At 36.4% G+C, this 13,678-nt stretch overlaps 1 protein-coding gene across 4 annotated transcripts in view; it reads right to left on the bottom strand.

Moving 5' to 3' along the window:
• USP6NL (USP6 N-terminal like) overlaps window positions 1-13,678 on the bottom strand; it is a 231,352-nt gene that overhangs the window by 93,750 nt on the left and 123,924 nt on the right. Inside the window, exon 1 of one of the 4 annotated variants that reach the window (XM_058681934.1) lies at window positions 778-1,083. The exons of the other annotated variants lie outside the window; for them this stretch is intronic. Coding sequence (XP_058537917.1) covers window positions 778-1,058 — 281 coding nt within the window. The 5' untranslated portion in view covers window positions 1,059-1,083. Of the gene's footprint in view, window positions 1-777; window positions 1,084-13,678 lie in introns of those variants that run through there. 4 annotated transcript variants of the gene reach the window in all.

Raw genomic sequence — 13,678 nt, 5'->3', positions numbered from 1 at the left:
CTGTGAGAACATGACCCAAGCTGAAATCAAGAGTCAGACGCTCAAACAACTGAGCCACCCAAGCAACCCTAAAATATTTTTTTAACATAAGAACTCTTTTTTAATGTAAAGAGGACATTAATAAGTTAGAAAGTTAAAAAAAACATTTTTCCCAAACACATCTTAAGCTTTTTAATAAAATAGTACAATGCCTGGAAAACAAACTTGCTCCCCAGTTCTCTTATGAGGTTTTAGATGGAAAGCTATAAAACAATTTTTGAAGAAAGTTATCTAGCCATCAAAATAATCCTCCCCTATCTCTATGAACACGTAAAACTTCCACTTGGAATACCAAATAATAAGTCATGTAAGTGAGTAAAGGTCAGAGTAAGAATATAAAGACCAGCTTTCCCTCAGAAAAAATGAGATGGATTAAGTTTTCTTATATTCATTAATTCAAAAATTACTGAACGCCATTTACTGCCACTGTGAATATAAATAGGGACAAAATGCAATTCTTCATACAGATCACAGTCCCCTAGGGGGATCAGACACATAAAGAATCCACTGTTAAATATGTAATAAACTCCCCTTAATAGATGTCTTTTTAAAATCCACAGAGACGTTAACAGGAAAAAAGCAAAGTCAGAAAAAGACTTCACCTACAAAGCAACATTTTAGCCAGGCCTCAAAAGAACGGTAGAAACTTACCATTTGGACAAGGACAGAAAGCCACGGAATGTTAATAAAAAGCCATAGTCCACAGCACCAGGTACACCTATTTCAAGAGCACATACCTCAACAGTCACATTCACTGTTGGGGTAAAAAAGACAGGTCTTCCAACTTGTATCATTTCTCCTTCTCCTTCTTCTTTTTCATAATATCCCACCCACACAACTGGAGCAGAAGGCAATCTCCGTGGGCAAAAGTTAGGTGTGTGCAGGAAAATAACAAAAGGAGACATTAGTTTGAGGCCATAAGAAAGCAAAATAAACATAGTACAAATTAGTATCTTCCGTTCTGATACTACTAACATAACATCATTACTTGGGTATTCATTCATCAAGACCTGAGTCATTCAGAATTAAGTGACTAAGATAATGGCAACTGTAAACCTTTTTTTAATGATGCAAATTCTGCTCAAAAAGCCAATTTTAAAAACAAATCTAAGCACATCTGAATACACATCCCTTCAATATGTATATATTCCACCATCTACATTATTTTCCCAGAACAGAATATATTTAAGAAAAATAGCCGTGGAATGTAGATCTCCAAAGAAAACAGCACCATTATAGTCAGAATTTTTTTAAAAAACAGTAACTTAGATGCAACTGACCCAAGAAAGAAAGGGATGGGCTGCCGCTGAGCTGCAGATAATACCTTGTCTAGATATCTTGAAAATTCCTACCTAGGTTTTTACTGTAACCTAAACATCCCACCCCCATCCCAACGTCACTTGACTGCCTGGCCCAAAACTTATAGGCAGGTTCAATCAGACTCTATACGAATTTTTTATATACAGCAGTTAATGAGTAAAACTCAAAGACATGAGTAAGGGGGCGGGGGGAGCCTCTTCAAGAATACTGTACTTGATGAGTTATACCAATCTCCACATGAAATATCACCATTCTCCAAGGAGACTGATTGTAAAGGACCTGCCACCCTTCTCATTGAGGAAAACATTTCTTAGAGAGCACTGTCTCCTTCATACTCATTGAGTATACCATCTGAAGTTACAGAATACATTTATAACAGCAACCCAAATTCCTCTTTTACAAGTAAATAAGCATGACCAACTTCATAATCTACTAAAAAAGACTGGAAACAATATAAATGTCCATAAATTTGGCTATTAAAAATCACATGGCAAAATTACACACTGATTTGGATTCATTTCCAAGATATATTGTAAGTAGGGGGAAAAAAGCAAGGTTCAGAATAGTGAATATAACACCCTGTCGGGGGTTAGGGATACACAGAAATACACAAAATTAACAGTGGCTGCCCTGGGGAACTTAAAACTAGGTAGGTGAATGGAAAGGACACTTATTTTTCAATCCATAACCTTTAGTGCATCTTGAATTGTTTACTATGTACATGTACCACCTTATCAAAACATAAAAGTAAAAATCTGAGGGGTACCTGGGTGGCTCAGTCAATTAAGTGCCCAACTCTTGATTTCAGCTAGGGTCTTGATCTCAGGGTTGTGAGTTCAAGCCCCATATTGGGCTCCAGACCCAACTTTAAATACATACATGCATACAGACAGACAGACAGGCATAAAATTCTTAACAACTGTAAAGATAATTAATGTTAGGAGAAAAACCCCTCCTCAGGAGACTGAAGATTAAATTCTACTCCAGCACAGCTCCCTTGACAGCAAAAGTTCCCTTCTCTACCACACCCTCATTCTAGCCTGCAGGGACCTGAAACATGAAGAGAGTCAAGTACAAGGCCACCTCAGCTTTTACGATAAAATGAATGCCTTCATTTCTTCCAGTTTTCTTTACTGCTCTAAAGAAAGGAAAGGAAGAATGTAAATTCAAAGAGATGAAAACTGTGCCAAGTGTATAACTATTTCTTTCCCATAATCACAAGAAAACCAATTAGCACTTTCTCCTCTAGCAGGCCATCCAGGCAGAGGGGCTGTGATGGTGCAGAAAGGGGAAATTAAGAATATATATCCCACCTTCTCAATATATGAATAGAAAACCAGGTCCAGAGAAACATGTCTTTAACCATCACAATGATTTGTAAAGGAGTCAGTATTTTACTGAGAACTGTAAAAATTAAAGGATAATATGAATGCTAAAGTCATTAAATTTTAGGCTGTTATAGACTAGTTCAAACACTTTAAAATAAATACAAGAGGGAGTGGGCTGCCCAAGTTGGTCGAGTGTGCAACTCTTGATTTCAGGATCATGAGTTCAAGCCCTATGTTGGGCAGAAAGCTTACTTAAAAAAAAAAAAAAAAAAAAAAAAAAGGAAGAAAGAAAGAAAGAAAAGAAAAGCATACAAGCCAAATAAAATTTACAGGAAAATCTGCCTCAGCAGATCACACTACAACTTTTCTAATCAATTGACTTACTTACTCAATGTGATTTTTACTGCTGACAAATCTAGGTTGTTTTTGAAATAGATGTCTCATAGAACTCTCATTTACAGTGTTCTTGGAATGCCTTTAAAGCCTTTTAGAGAGTATTTTTTTCCTTTAAACTCTTATTTTCCACATGACACTGATTTGTCAAATGCAGTTTTGCCTACAGCAGTTCTTTTCAAGAACATAACTTTAATAAACTTGCTGACAAATGGCTTATATTACTTTAACCGACTATTTGTAATACAGCCAATCTAATGAGTTCTTAGGTTTCCAATAAAACCATCAATGCTTTGACAATTTCACAAACTCACTATAGACAAAGGCTCTTCGCAAGTACTGAGAAACATAGATTATTAAGACACAATATCTGCCCTCAAGATGTTTACAACCTTGTAAATGAATAAAAGAATCATTACCATAAGAGATGTGTTCCCCACAGGACCTTGCCAGCCAAGGAGAGAAAGGCAAAAGTGATAATCTTTCTTAAAGCACATCATACAATCTGCAGAGGACAACTATGTTACTATACCATGTAAACTGTCTCTCACATGACTAGAAAACTACAGAGCATTTAATAAATTATTATAAGAGGTGATTAAAGATAGAACAGTTTTAGTGAGATCATTTTTGTTTATTTCAACCCTATAAATAAGAGCCAATTTGGACTTTTCTTCCAGGAGATGCCTTCAGTTTGACTTATATCCCTCTAGAAATCTTAACAGCACATATAGAAATAAGAAGCTCAAATCGCTTAGCAAGTATACTGGAATGCCAACACAAACCAAAGTTAACTATTTCCTTTTAAATGCTATCAAGCACCATAAATCTTTTGGAAAGTGTAGTTTTCTTTATTTACAATATGCTTTAGAAAGCATTTTCTTACTGTATTATGTCTGGAATGTGTGTATATATGTAAACATATGCAAACCAGAGCTTTCCCCAAAATCTATAGTAATAGATTCACAACAGTCTGATGATTCATTTAACAAATTAAAATGAAATCAATACTGTTACACAAATTAGTACAAAATTAGTCCATATATCGGTAATTTTACTCCATTTCTGATTTTGTTTTTATTCAGTTCAGCAGAATTCTTTCCTTTAAATGTTTATTTATTTTTGAGAGAAAGGGAAAGAGTGCAAGTGGAGGAGGGGCAGAGAGAGAGAGGGAGACACAGAATCCAGAGCACGTTCCAGGCTCCGAGCTATCAGCACAGAGCCTGATGTGGGGCTCAAACCCACAAACCGTATAAGATCATGACCTGGGCCGAAGTCAAATGCTTCAGTCGGTTAAGCACCTAGGTGCCCCCCAACAGAGTTCTTAATAATTCTACCACTTATTATTGACGTAAACTTGGGCAAGTTACAACCTGCGTGAGCACCAGTTTCCTCACCTGTAAAATAGAAAAAATGACAAGAGGACTAGCTAACATTTACTAAATGTCTCCTGCATGTCAGATACTGTTCCAAGCATATCATAATGTTCTAAGCATATATTCTCAAGCATATGATCATATGATCATAAACTCAAACAACCCTATGGTGTAGGCACCATATATATAGAATAATGCATCACCAAACCCCAGATGAGGAAAGAGGGGCACATATTTCCAAAGGTCTTATGGCAGGTGGCAGAGCCCAGATGCTCGGGGATCCAGAAGCCACACACTCAATCACTAAGATATAGCTGCTTAAAAACTGCAAGACATCTCCTGCCCAACTCGTAGAATTCTTGTGAACCTCACATTTAACTGGGTTCAAAAAAGCATTACTTTAAGGGCCATGTAAAATAGGGTATTTATTATTAATAAAGTTTTAAGGACAAGATTGATAAAAACTGACTGTGGAGGTATCAAAGCAAAATTTTATGTAAAAAAAACAACACACACATTAAAGGAATTGTAAAGGATCTTCAAGGGTATCTAGCTCAGCTTCCCACAAATGTTAACATCCCCTTGATAGCGTTCTTAATAAGTTGTCACAGAATTTCTCCTTTAATGCCTCCAGAGACGAAAATCTCCCAAGCTCACAAGTCAGCTCATTCCATCTTGAAATGTTCTAATTATTATTAGAAATGTCTTCCTTTCAGCTCTAAAAAAAATTAGACTTTTCCACATGATAAGCCTATAAATACAAACCACTGAGATATTCACACTGTTCAACACATGACATTTTATTAAAGTCCCCCTTGAAATGTGACACCCAAATATCCAAGAACAGGTCTGATGTGAGGAAAATAACAGCTCTGTTACCCTTCTTGATCTGCAACTAAATCATTCACTTTTCTTTCCTGGCTGGTAGTCCATTTAATAGACTTGTATTTAGCACACACTTCACTGAAATCCCTCAGTCCTCTCTTAGGGGCTATCTTGATCACAGTGTAGAACATGACATTTTATCATTTTTAATCTAGTCTTCACTTTGGTCTATCATTCTAGCCTCAAAAGATCTTGACAAAACTTAATTTCATAACCTTACTTTTGCTATCTCTATCAACATTGTACCCTCTTTCTTCCTTCACAAACCCAATGATTACAATGAAAATTTCACCCTGGCCACTGAAAAACTGCTGAATAAGTTAAGATCCTAGGACATATTAGCAAAGACCTTGACTCTGACATAAATGAATTAATTTAAATATGATCCATCAATCAAATATAAATCCTTACAAAACCTATTTTTTTCTTGTAGTCTGTGGGGACATCAAATAAGACTTTATCAAATACATTTCTAACACCCAAATAAAACCTATCTTCTGGTAGGCTGGCTCAAGACAGCAGCATATTAAGATCCTGAACTCCCTCCCTTCCATGGATACAGCAAATATATAACTACTTATGGAATAATTTCCTCTGATAAAGACCAGAAAACTGGATGAAAAGAGCCTTCACAACAAAGAACAAAAATGACAGCATCAAGGACTGGAAAGGCAGGAAAGGAGAAGAGAGAAAGAGGGAGAGGGGGAGGGGGGCGGGAGAGGGGAGGGGGCAAAGCAAAGAAAAACCACACTCAGAAGGGATTTCAAGAATACAGAACTTTTCCCTGACAAGTGAGGGATTTGTGCTCCACATCAGGCACTCAACCCTTAGATCCTGAATGAAAGAAGATACACTAATCACTGGGCTTTGAAAACCAACAGGGATTATATCCAGGAAAGCAATAAAACTATAGGGAATGGAGAACCCACTCTTAAGGAGCTCTTATATAGACTCATTCACCGCAGGACCCAGTGCAAACACACCAGTTTGAAAAGTGCCTAAATCATATGTGGAGACCCACTTGTCAATTTTAAAGCACCTGCCAGACAGGCAGGAAACCACTGTGATTTTCTTCAGGGATGGAGACACTAGTGGGTGCCATATTTGCAACCCCATCCTACCTTGCTAATGTCAGCACCGGCAGGCTCCATCTTGGAACTATCTCTCTAACCTGTTAGAGCCGGTGAGGCACCCAATTGAAAACCCATCCACCCGTACAGCACATCCAGCAAACCACAGCTGGGCCAGGTGCCAGCCGTGTCCACCCCTATGCCACATGAGATGAGTGCATGCAGCCCACACAGGGAACACCCCTTGGGTGTCCAGCTTGGCTGGTGAGACAGGGTCGCGCTTCTGGGTTCCACCATCAAATCTCCTACACAAGGTCATTCCTTCAAGACTGGGAAAAGCAGTTGATTTGTCTAATACATAAAAACAAGCACAAAGAAGCAAAATGAAAAGACAGAGGAATATATCCCAAAGAAAGAACAAGAAAAAAACATCAGGCAAAGACATTAATGAAATGGAGATAAGCAATCTACCCAAAAGGATTTCAAAGTAATGGTCATAAAGATGCTTACCGTACTCAGGAGAAGAATGGATGAACACAGTGAGATCCTCAAAAAAGAGATAAAAAATATAATAAAGTTCCAAACAGAAGTTACATAGCTGAAGAATACAATAACTGAACTGAAAAAAACTAGAGGAATTCAAGAGCAGACAGGATGGAGCAAAGATCGAGTCAGTGAGCCAGAAAACAAAGCAACAGAACTCATCCAGAAAGAACAGCAAGAAGAAAAAGAATTTCTATAAAACAAAGATAACTTATGGGACTTTTGTGACAACATCAAGTAGACTAACAATCACATTATAGAGATCCCAGAAGGAGAGGAGCAAGAAAAAGGGCCAGAAAACCTATTTCAAGAAATAGCTGAAAACTTTCCTAATCTGAAGAATGAAACAGACATACAGACATACAGGTCCAGGAAGCCCAGAGAGTTCCAAAAAAGATGAACACAAAGTGATCTACATTAAGACACATTATAATTAAAATGGTAAAAGTTAGGGACGCCTAGGTGGCTCAGTAGGTTAAGTGTCCAACTTCAGCTCAGGTCATGATCTCACAGTTTGTGGGTTTCAAGCCGGTGTTGGGCTCTGTGCTGACAGCATTGGATTCTGTATCTCCCTCTCTCTCTACTCCTCCCCTGTTCACTCTCTCTCTCTCTCTCTCTCTCTCTCTCTCAAAAAAAATAATAATAATAATTAAAAAAAATAATAAAGGGGCGCCCGGGTGGCTCAGTCAGTTGAGCATCCGACTTTGGCTCAGGTCATGATCTCATGGTCTGTGGGTTCGAGCCCCGCGTCAGGCTCTGTGCTGACAGCTCAGAGCCTGGAGCCTGCTTGGGATTCTGTGTCTCCCTCTCTCTATGCCCCTCCCCCACTTGTACTCTGTCTCTCTGTCAAAAATAAATAAACATTAAAAAAAATTTTTTTAATAAAAAAAAAAATAAATAAAATGGTAAAAGTTAAAAGATAAAGAGAGAATCTTAATTACACACAAAGGAAATCCCATGAGGCTAAAGGAGATTTTTCAGCAGAAACTCAGAAGGCCAGAAGAGAGTGGCATGACATATTCAAAGGCTAAAATGAAAAAACTTCCAATTTCCAAGAATTCTCTACCTAGCAAGACTTATCCTTCAGAATTGAAGGAGAGATCACGCATTTTCCACATAAACAAAAACTAAAGGAGTATTACCACTAAGCTGGTCTTACAAGAAATGTTAAAGAGAGTTCCCTAAACCAAAAAGAAATGGCACTGATTAATAACAAGAAAACATCCAAAAGTAAAAACCTTACTAGAATAGAATAGGTAAATATATAGTAAAGGTAGTAGACCAGTAACTTATAGAGCAAATACGGAGGTTAAAAGACAAAAATAGCAAAAGCAACTAAAACTACAGTAATTAGTTAAGAGATACATAAAAAGATGTAAAATAGGACAAAAAAATAGAAGATGCGCAGGGCATGGAGAAAACCATGTAAAGTTTTGGAATGTACTCAAATTTAACTAAAATCAGATCATATATACGGAAGAAGATATATGTGAACCTCACAGTAACCACAAAGCAAAAACTTACGGTAAATACACAAAAGAAAGTAACAAAGGAATCTAAACATAACACTAAAGAAAGCCATCAAACCACAGGTCAAGAGAGAAAGAGAAAAAGAAAGGAACAGACAAGAGGTATGAAAACAGCCAAAACACAGTGAACAAAATGGCAAGAAGTATATCTCTATCAATAATTACTTTAAATTATCAATAATTACTTTGAATATAAATAGATTAAACTCTCCAATAAAAAGACATGGAATGGCTGAGTGAATTAAAAAAATATCTATATGCTATCTACAAGAGACTCACATCAGAAGAACACACACAGACTGAAAAAGAAGGATATTCCATGCAAATGGAAATGAAAAGAAAGCTGGAGTAGCTATATTCATAGCAGAAAAAATAGACTTTAAAACAAAGACTGTAATAGTAGATAAAGAAGGCCATTACATAATGATAAAGGAATCAACCCAACAAGAAGACATACCATATATAAGTATGTAGGCATGCAACACACATACATGCAACCAAGATATATAAAGCAAATATTAACAGACCTAAAAGGAGAAATTGACATCAATCTGATAAAGTAGCAAACTTTAACACCTCACTCACATTAATGGATACATCAAAACAAAAAATTAGAAGAGAAACATCAGTCTTAAGTGACACATTAGACCAGATGGACTTTATAGACATATACAGAACATTCCTTCCCAAAGCAACAGAATACACATTCTTCTCAAGTGCCATGGGACATTCTCCAAAACAGATCAATATGTAGGGCTACAAAACAAGTCTCCAAAAATTCAAGGAGACTCAAATCATATCAAGCATCTTCTTCAACCACAGTGGTATAAAATTAGAAATCAATTGCGAAAATAAAACTGGAAAAAACACAAAAATGTAGAAATTAAACATGTTATGAACAACCAATGGGTCATCAAAGAAATAAAAAATACACCTAGAGACAAATTAAAACAGAAATATGACACACTAAAATATATGGAATGCAACAAAAGTGATTCTAAGAAGGAAGATTGTAGTGATACAGACCTACCTCAAGAAACAAGAAAAATCTCAAATTAACAACCTAACTTAACACGTAAAGGAGCTAGTAGGGGGAAAAAGCCCAAAGTCAGTAAAAGGAATAAAATGATAAGGATTAAAGCAGAAATAAATACAAGAGAAACTTAAAAAAAAATTAATGAATCAATGAAACTAATTAATTAATTAGAGCCCTCTCTAACAAATGTTTGTTCGAAAGAGAACTTACAAGTAACACCACAAAAACTCAAAGGATCAATAAGAGACTATTGGAACAATTATACAGACAAACTGGACACTATAGAAGAAATGGATAAATTCCTAGAAACATAATCTTTCAAGACTGAATCCTGAAGAAAGAGAAAACCTAAACAGACCAATTACTAGTAAGGAGATTGCATCAGTAATCAAAAACCTCCCACCAAACAAAAGTCCAAGACCAGATGGCCTCACTGGTAAATTCTACCAAACATTCAAAGAAGATTTAATACTTATCCTTCTCAAACTCTTCCAAAAAAAAAAAAACCGAAGAGAAGGGAATACTTTCTCATTTTATGAGGCAACCATTACCCCGATACCCAAACTAGATAAGGACACAACAAAACAAAATTACAGGCCAAGAGCATTGATGAACATTGATGCAAAAATCCACAACGAAATGAGCAAATCAAATTCAACAATACATTAAAAGGATCATACACCATAATCAAGCAGAATTTATTCCAAGGATGCAAGGATGGTTTAACATCTACAAATCAATCAGCATAATACACCACCTTAACAAAATGAAGTATAACAACCATATAATCACTTCAGTGATTTCACAGGGGTGCCTGGGTGGTTCAGTCACTTGAACATCTGATTCTTGATTTTGCCTCAGGTCATGAGTCAGGGTTGTGGGATAGAGCTCTGCTTCAGGCTCCACACGGTGGAGCCTGCTTGGGATTCTCTCTCTCCCTCTCCCTCTGCCTCTGCCCCTCCCCTGCTCATGCTCTCTCTCCCACAAAATAAATGAATAAAGCTAAACAAAAACAAAAACACCTCTCAACAAAATGGATATAGAGGGAATGGACCTCAATAAAATAAAGGATATATGACAAACCCACAGCTAACATCATGCTCAATGGTGAAAAGCTAAAAGCTCTTCCCCTACAATCAAAAACAAGACAAGGAGGTCCACTCTCACCACTTTTACTCAAAAGAGTACTGGAAGTCCTACCCACAACAATCAGGCAAGAAAAAGAAATAAAAGGCATCCAAGTAGGAACAGAAGAAGCACAACTATCACTATGTTCAGATGACCTAAGACTATATATAGAAAACCCTAAAGGTGATATCAAAAAACTCACAGAATAAATAAATTCAGTAAAGTAACAGGATACAAAATAAACATACAAAAATCTATGGCATTCCTATACACTAATAATAAATTATCAGAAAGTGATATTAAGAAAACAATCCCATTTATAACTGCATCAAAAAGAAAAAAATACCTAGGAATAAATTTAACCAAGGTGGTGAAATTTTTTTTAATATTTATTTACTTTACACACACACACACACACACACACACACACACACACACACACAGAGTCAAGCAGGGGAGGGGCAGAGAGATGGAGACACAGAATCCGAAGCAGGCTCCTGGCAGGCTCCAGGCTCTGAGCCGTCAGCACAGAGCTCGACGTGGGGCTCAAACCCACAAACTATGAGATCATGACCTGAAGTCAGACGCTTAACCGACTGAGGTAAAATCAGTCCCAGGAGGTAAAATCTAGCCTGTACATTGAAAACAATGAGCACTGATGAAAGTAACTGAAGAAGACGCAAATAATTGAAAAGATATTCTTGCTCATGGATTAGAAGAGTTAATATTGTTTAAATATCCACACTACCCAATGCAATCTACAGGTTCAATGCAACACCTCTCAAAATTCCAATGTCATCTTTCATGGAATTAGATCAAATAATTCTAAAATTTGTGTGCAGCCACCTGAAGCCAAACAATCTTGACGTAGAAGAACAAAGCTAGAAGTATGCTCCCTGATTTCAAACTACACTACAAAGTTACAGTTATCAAAACAGTATGGTATTTGTATAAAAGCAGATACACAGATCAATGGAACAAAATCGAGAGCCCAAAATTAAACCTGCACATACATGGACAATTAATTTACGACAAAGGACCCAAGAACATACAGTGAATAAAGGACAGTCTCTTCAAGAAATGGTGTTGAGAATACTGGACAACCACGTGCAAAAGAATGATAAACTAGACCACTCTTATACTACACACAAAAATTCTGTCAAAATGAATTAAAGACTTGAATGCAAGACCTGTAACCATAAAATTCCTAGAAGAAAACTAACAGTAAGCTCCTTGGCACTGGTCTTAGCAATATTTTTGTGGAGGTGACTCCAAAGGCAAGGGAAACAAAAGCAATAATAAACAAATGGAATTACCTCAAACTAAAAAGCTTCTGCACAGTAAAAGAAAACAATCATCAAAATGAAAAGGAACCTACTGAATGGGAGAAAATTTTTGCAAATCAGATATCCAATAAGGGATTAATATCCAAAATATATTAAGAACTCATATAACTGAATAGCTTAAACACAAATAATCCAATTTAAAAATGGGAAGAAGGTCTGAACAGACATTTTTCCAAAGAAGACATACAAATGGCCAATACATACATGCGATGATGATCAACATCACTAATTATTAGGAAAATACAAACCAAAACCTCAATGAGATATTAGATCACACTGGATAGAATGCTATTATCAAAAAGACAAGAAATAACAAGTAACAGAGAAGATGTGTAGAAAAGGGAACCCTTATCCACTGCTGATGGCAATGTAAACTGGTGCAGCCACTATGGAAAACAGTAGGGAGTTTGCTCAAAAAATTAAGAAAAGAACTACCATACGATCCAGCTATTCATCCAGCTATTCCACTTCTGGGAGATTATCTGAAGAATACAAAAACACTGATTCAGAAAGATATATGCACCACTGATTTCAATGCATTATTTACAATAGCTGAGAAATGAGAACAGGCTAAGCGTCCTTCAATGGACAAACAGATAAAGAAGATGTGGCATACAGACACAATGGACTACTACTCAGCCCTTAAAAAGAATAAAATCCTGCCATTTGCAACAACATAGGGATGACTCTTGAAGGTATTATGCTAAGTGAAGTAAGTCAGATAAAGAAAAATACATATATTTGCACTCATATGTGGAATCTATTAACAAACAAAACAAAACACAAACTCATAGTGAACAGCTTGACAGATTGATAGCCACCAGAGAAGAAGGAGGATGGAGGGGTGGTGAGTGAAATGGGGGAGAGGGGTCATATGTATGGTGAGAGATGGTAACTAGAGTTTTAGTGTTGATCACTGTGCGGGGCATAAAGATGTCAAATTACAATGTGGTACACCTGAAATTTACGTAACGTTACATACCAATTTTTCCCCCAAAATAATTTTAAAAAAGAAGAAGAAATGTAAAACCAAAAACAAAAACCTATTTGCAACATTTCCTTGGGATGTCTATTCAGTGACAGCAAGGAATTTACATTAATTTGTTCTTCTTACACCCAGAAAAGCTCCTAGAGATCATCATTTCCTTTTAAATCTATTCATGAGCCATTATTAATAAAACCATGCTAGCATTCTGATTACAATTATCATGAAATTCAATAGTTTCTAGTTACCAGAATCTACCATTGCTCCTTTGAGTCCAGTCTTCAGATATATTCTCTGTATTTTACTACTCTTACTATTCACAATTATTCCAAAAAAGTCTGAGTCTGTAACTCATTTAATCCTAAAGACCTGAATTTAAAGGGTGTTATCCCCTAACCTACCCTGGGCTTCAAATACCTCTCCTTTTTGACTAATTCTCTTTTCTGTTTGAAGATAATTCTGATTTGACAAAAACAAAACAAAAAACAAAAAAACCAACCAAGCAAAAAGGAGATAGAAGTGAAAGTCTGGAACGCAGTCTTTCTCTTTCATGTTTGCATTACATGATCTGTTCTGAATGGCAGGCCTATGTGATCATTACTGATTTCCAGGAATCAAGCTATGCCTTTTAAAGTGTTTTTATTATACTGTTCACAGATGTCAATTCATTTACTCTTGATTCTTCCTGACACTATTTTTA

Source organism: Neofelis nebulosa, chromosome 8 (assembly GCF_028018385.1).
Source record: "Neofelis nebulosa isolate mNeoNeb1 chromosome 8, mNeoNeb1.pri, whole genome shotgun sequence".
NCBI lineage: Eukaryota > Metazoa > Chordata > Mammalia > Carnivora > Felidae > Neofelis > Neofelis nebulosa.
Note: the sequence above shows the minus strand (reverse complement) of the source record. Positions and strands in the feature narration are given on the sequence as shown.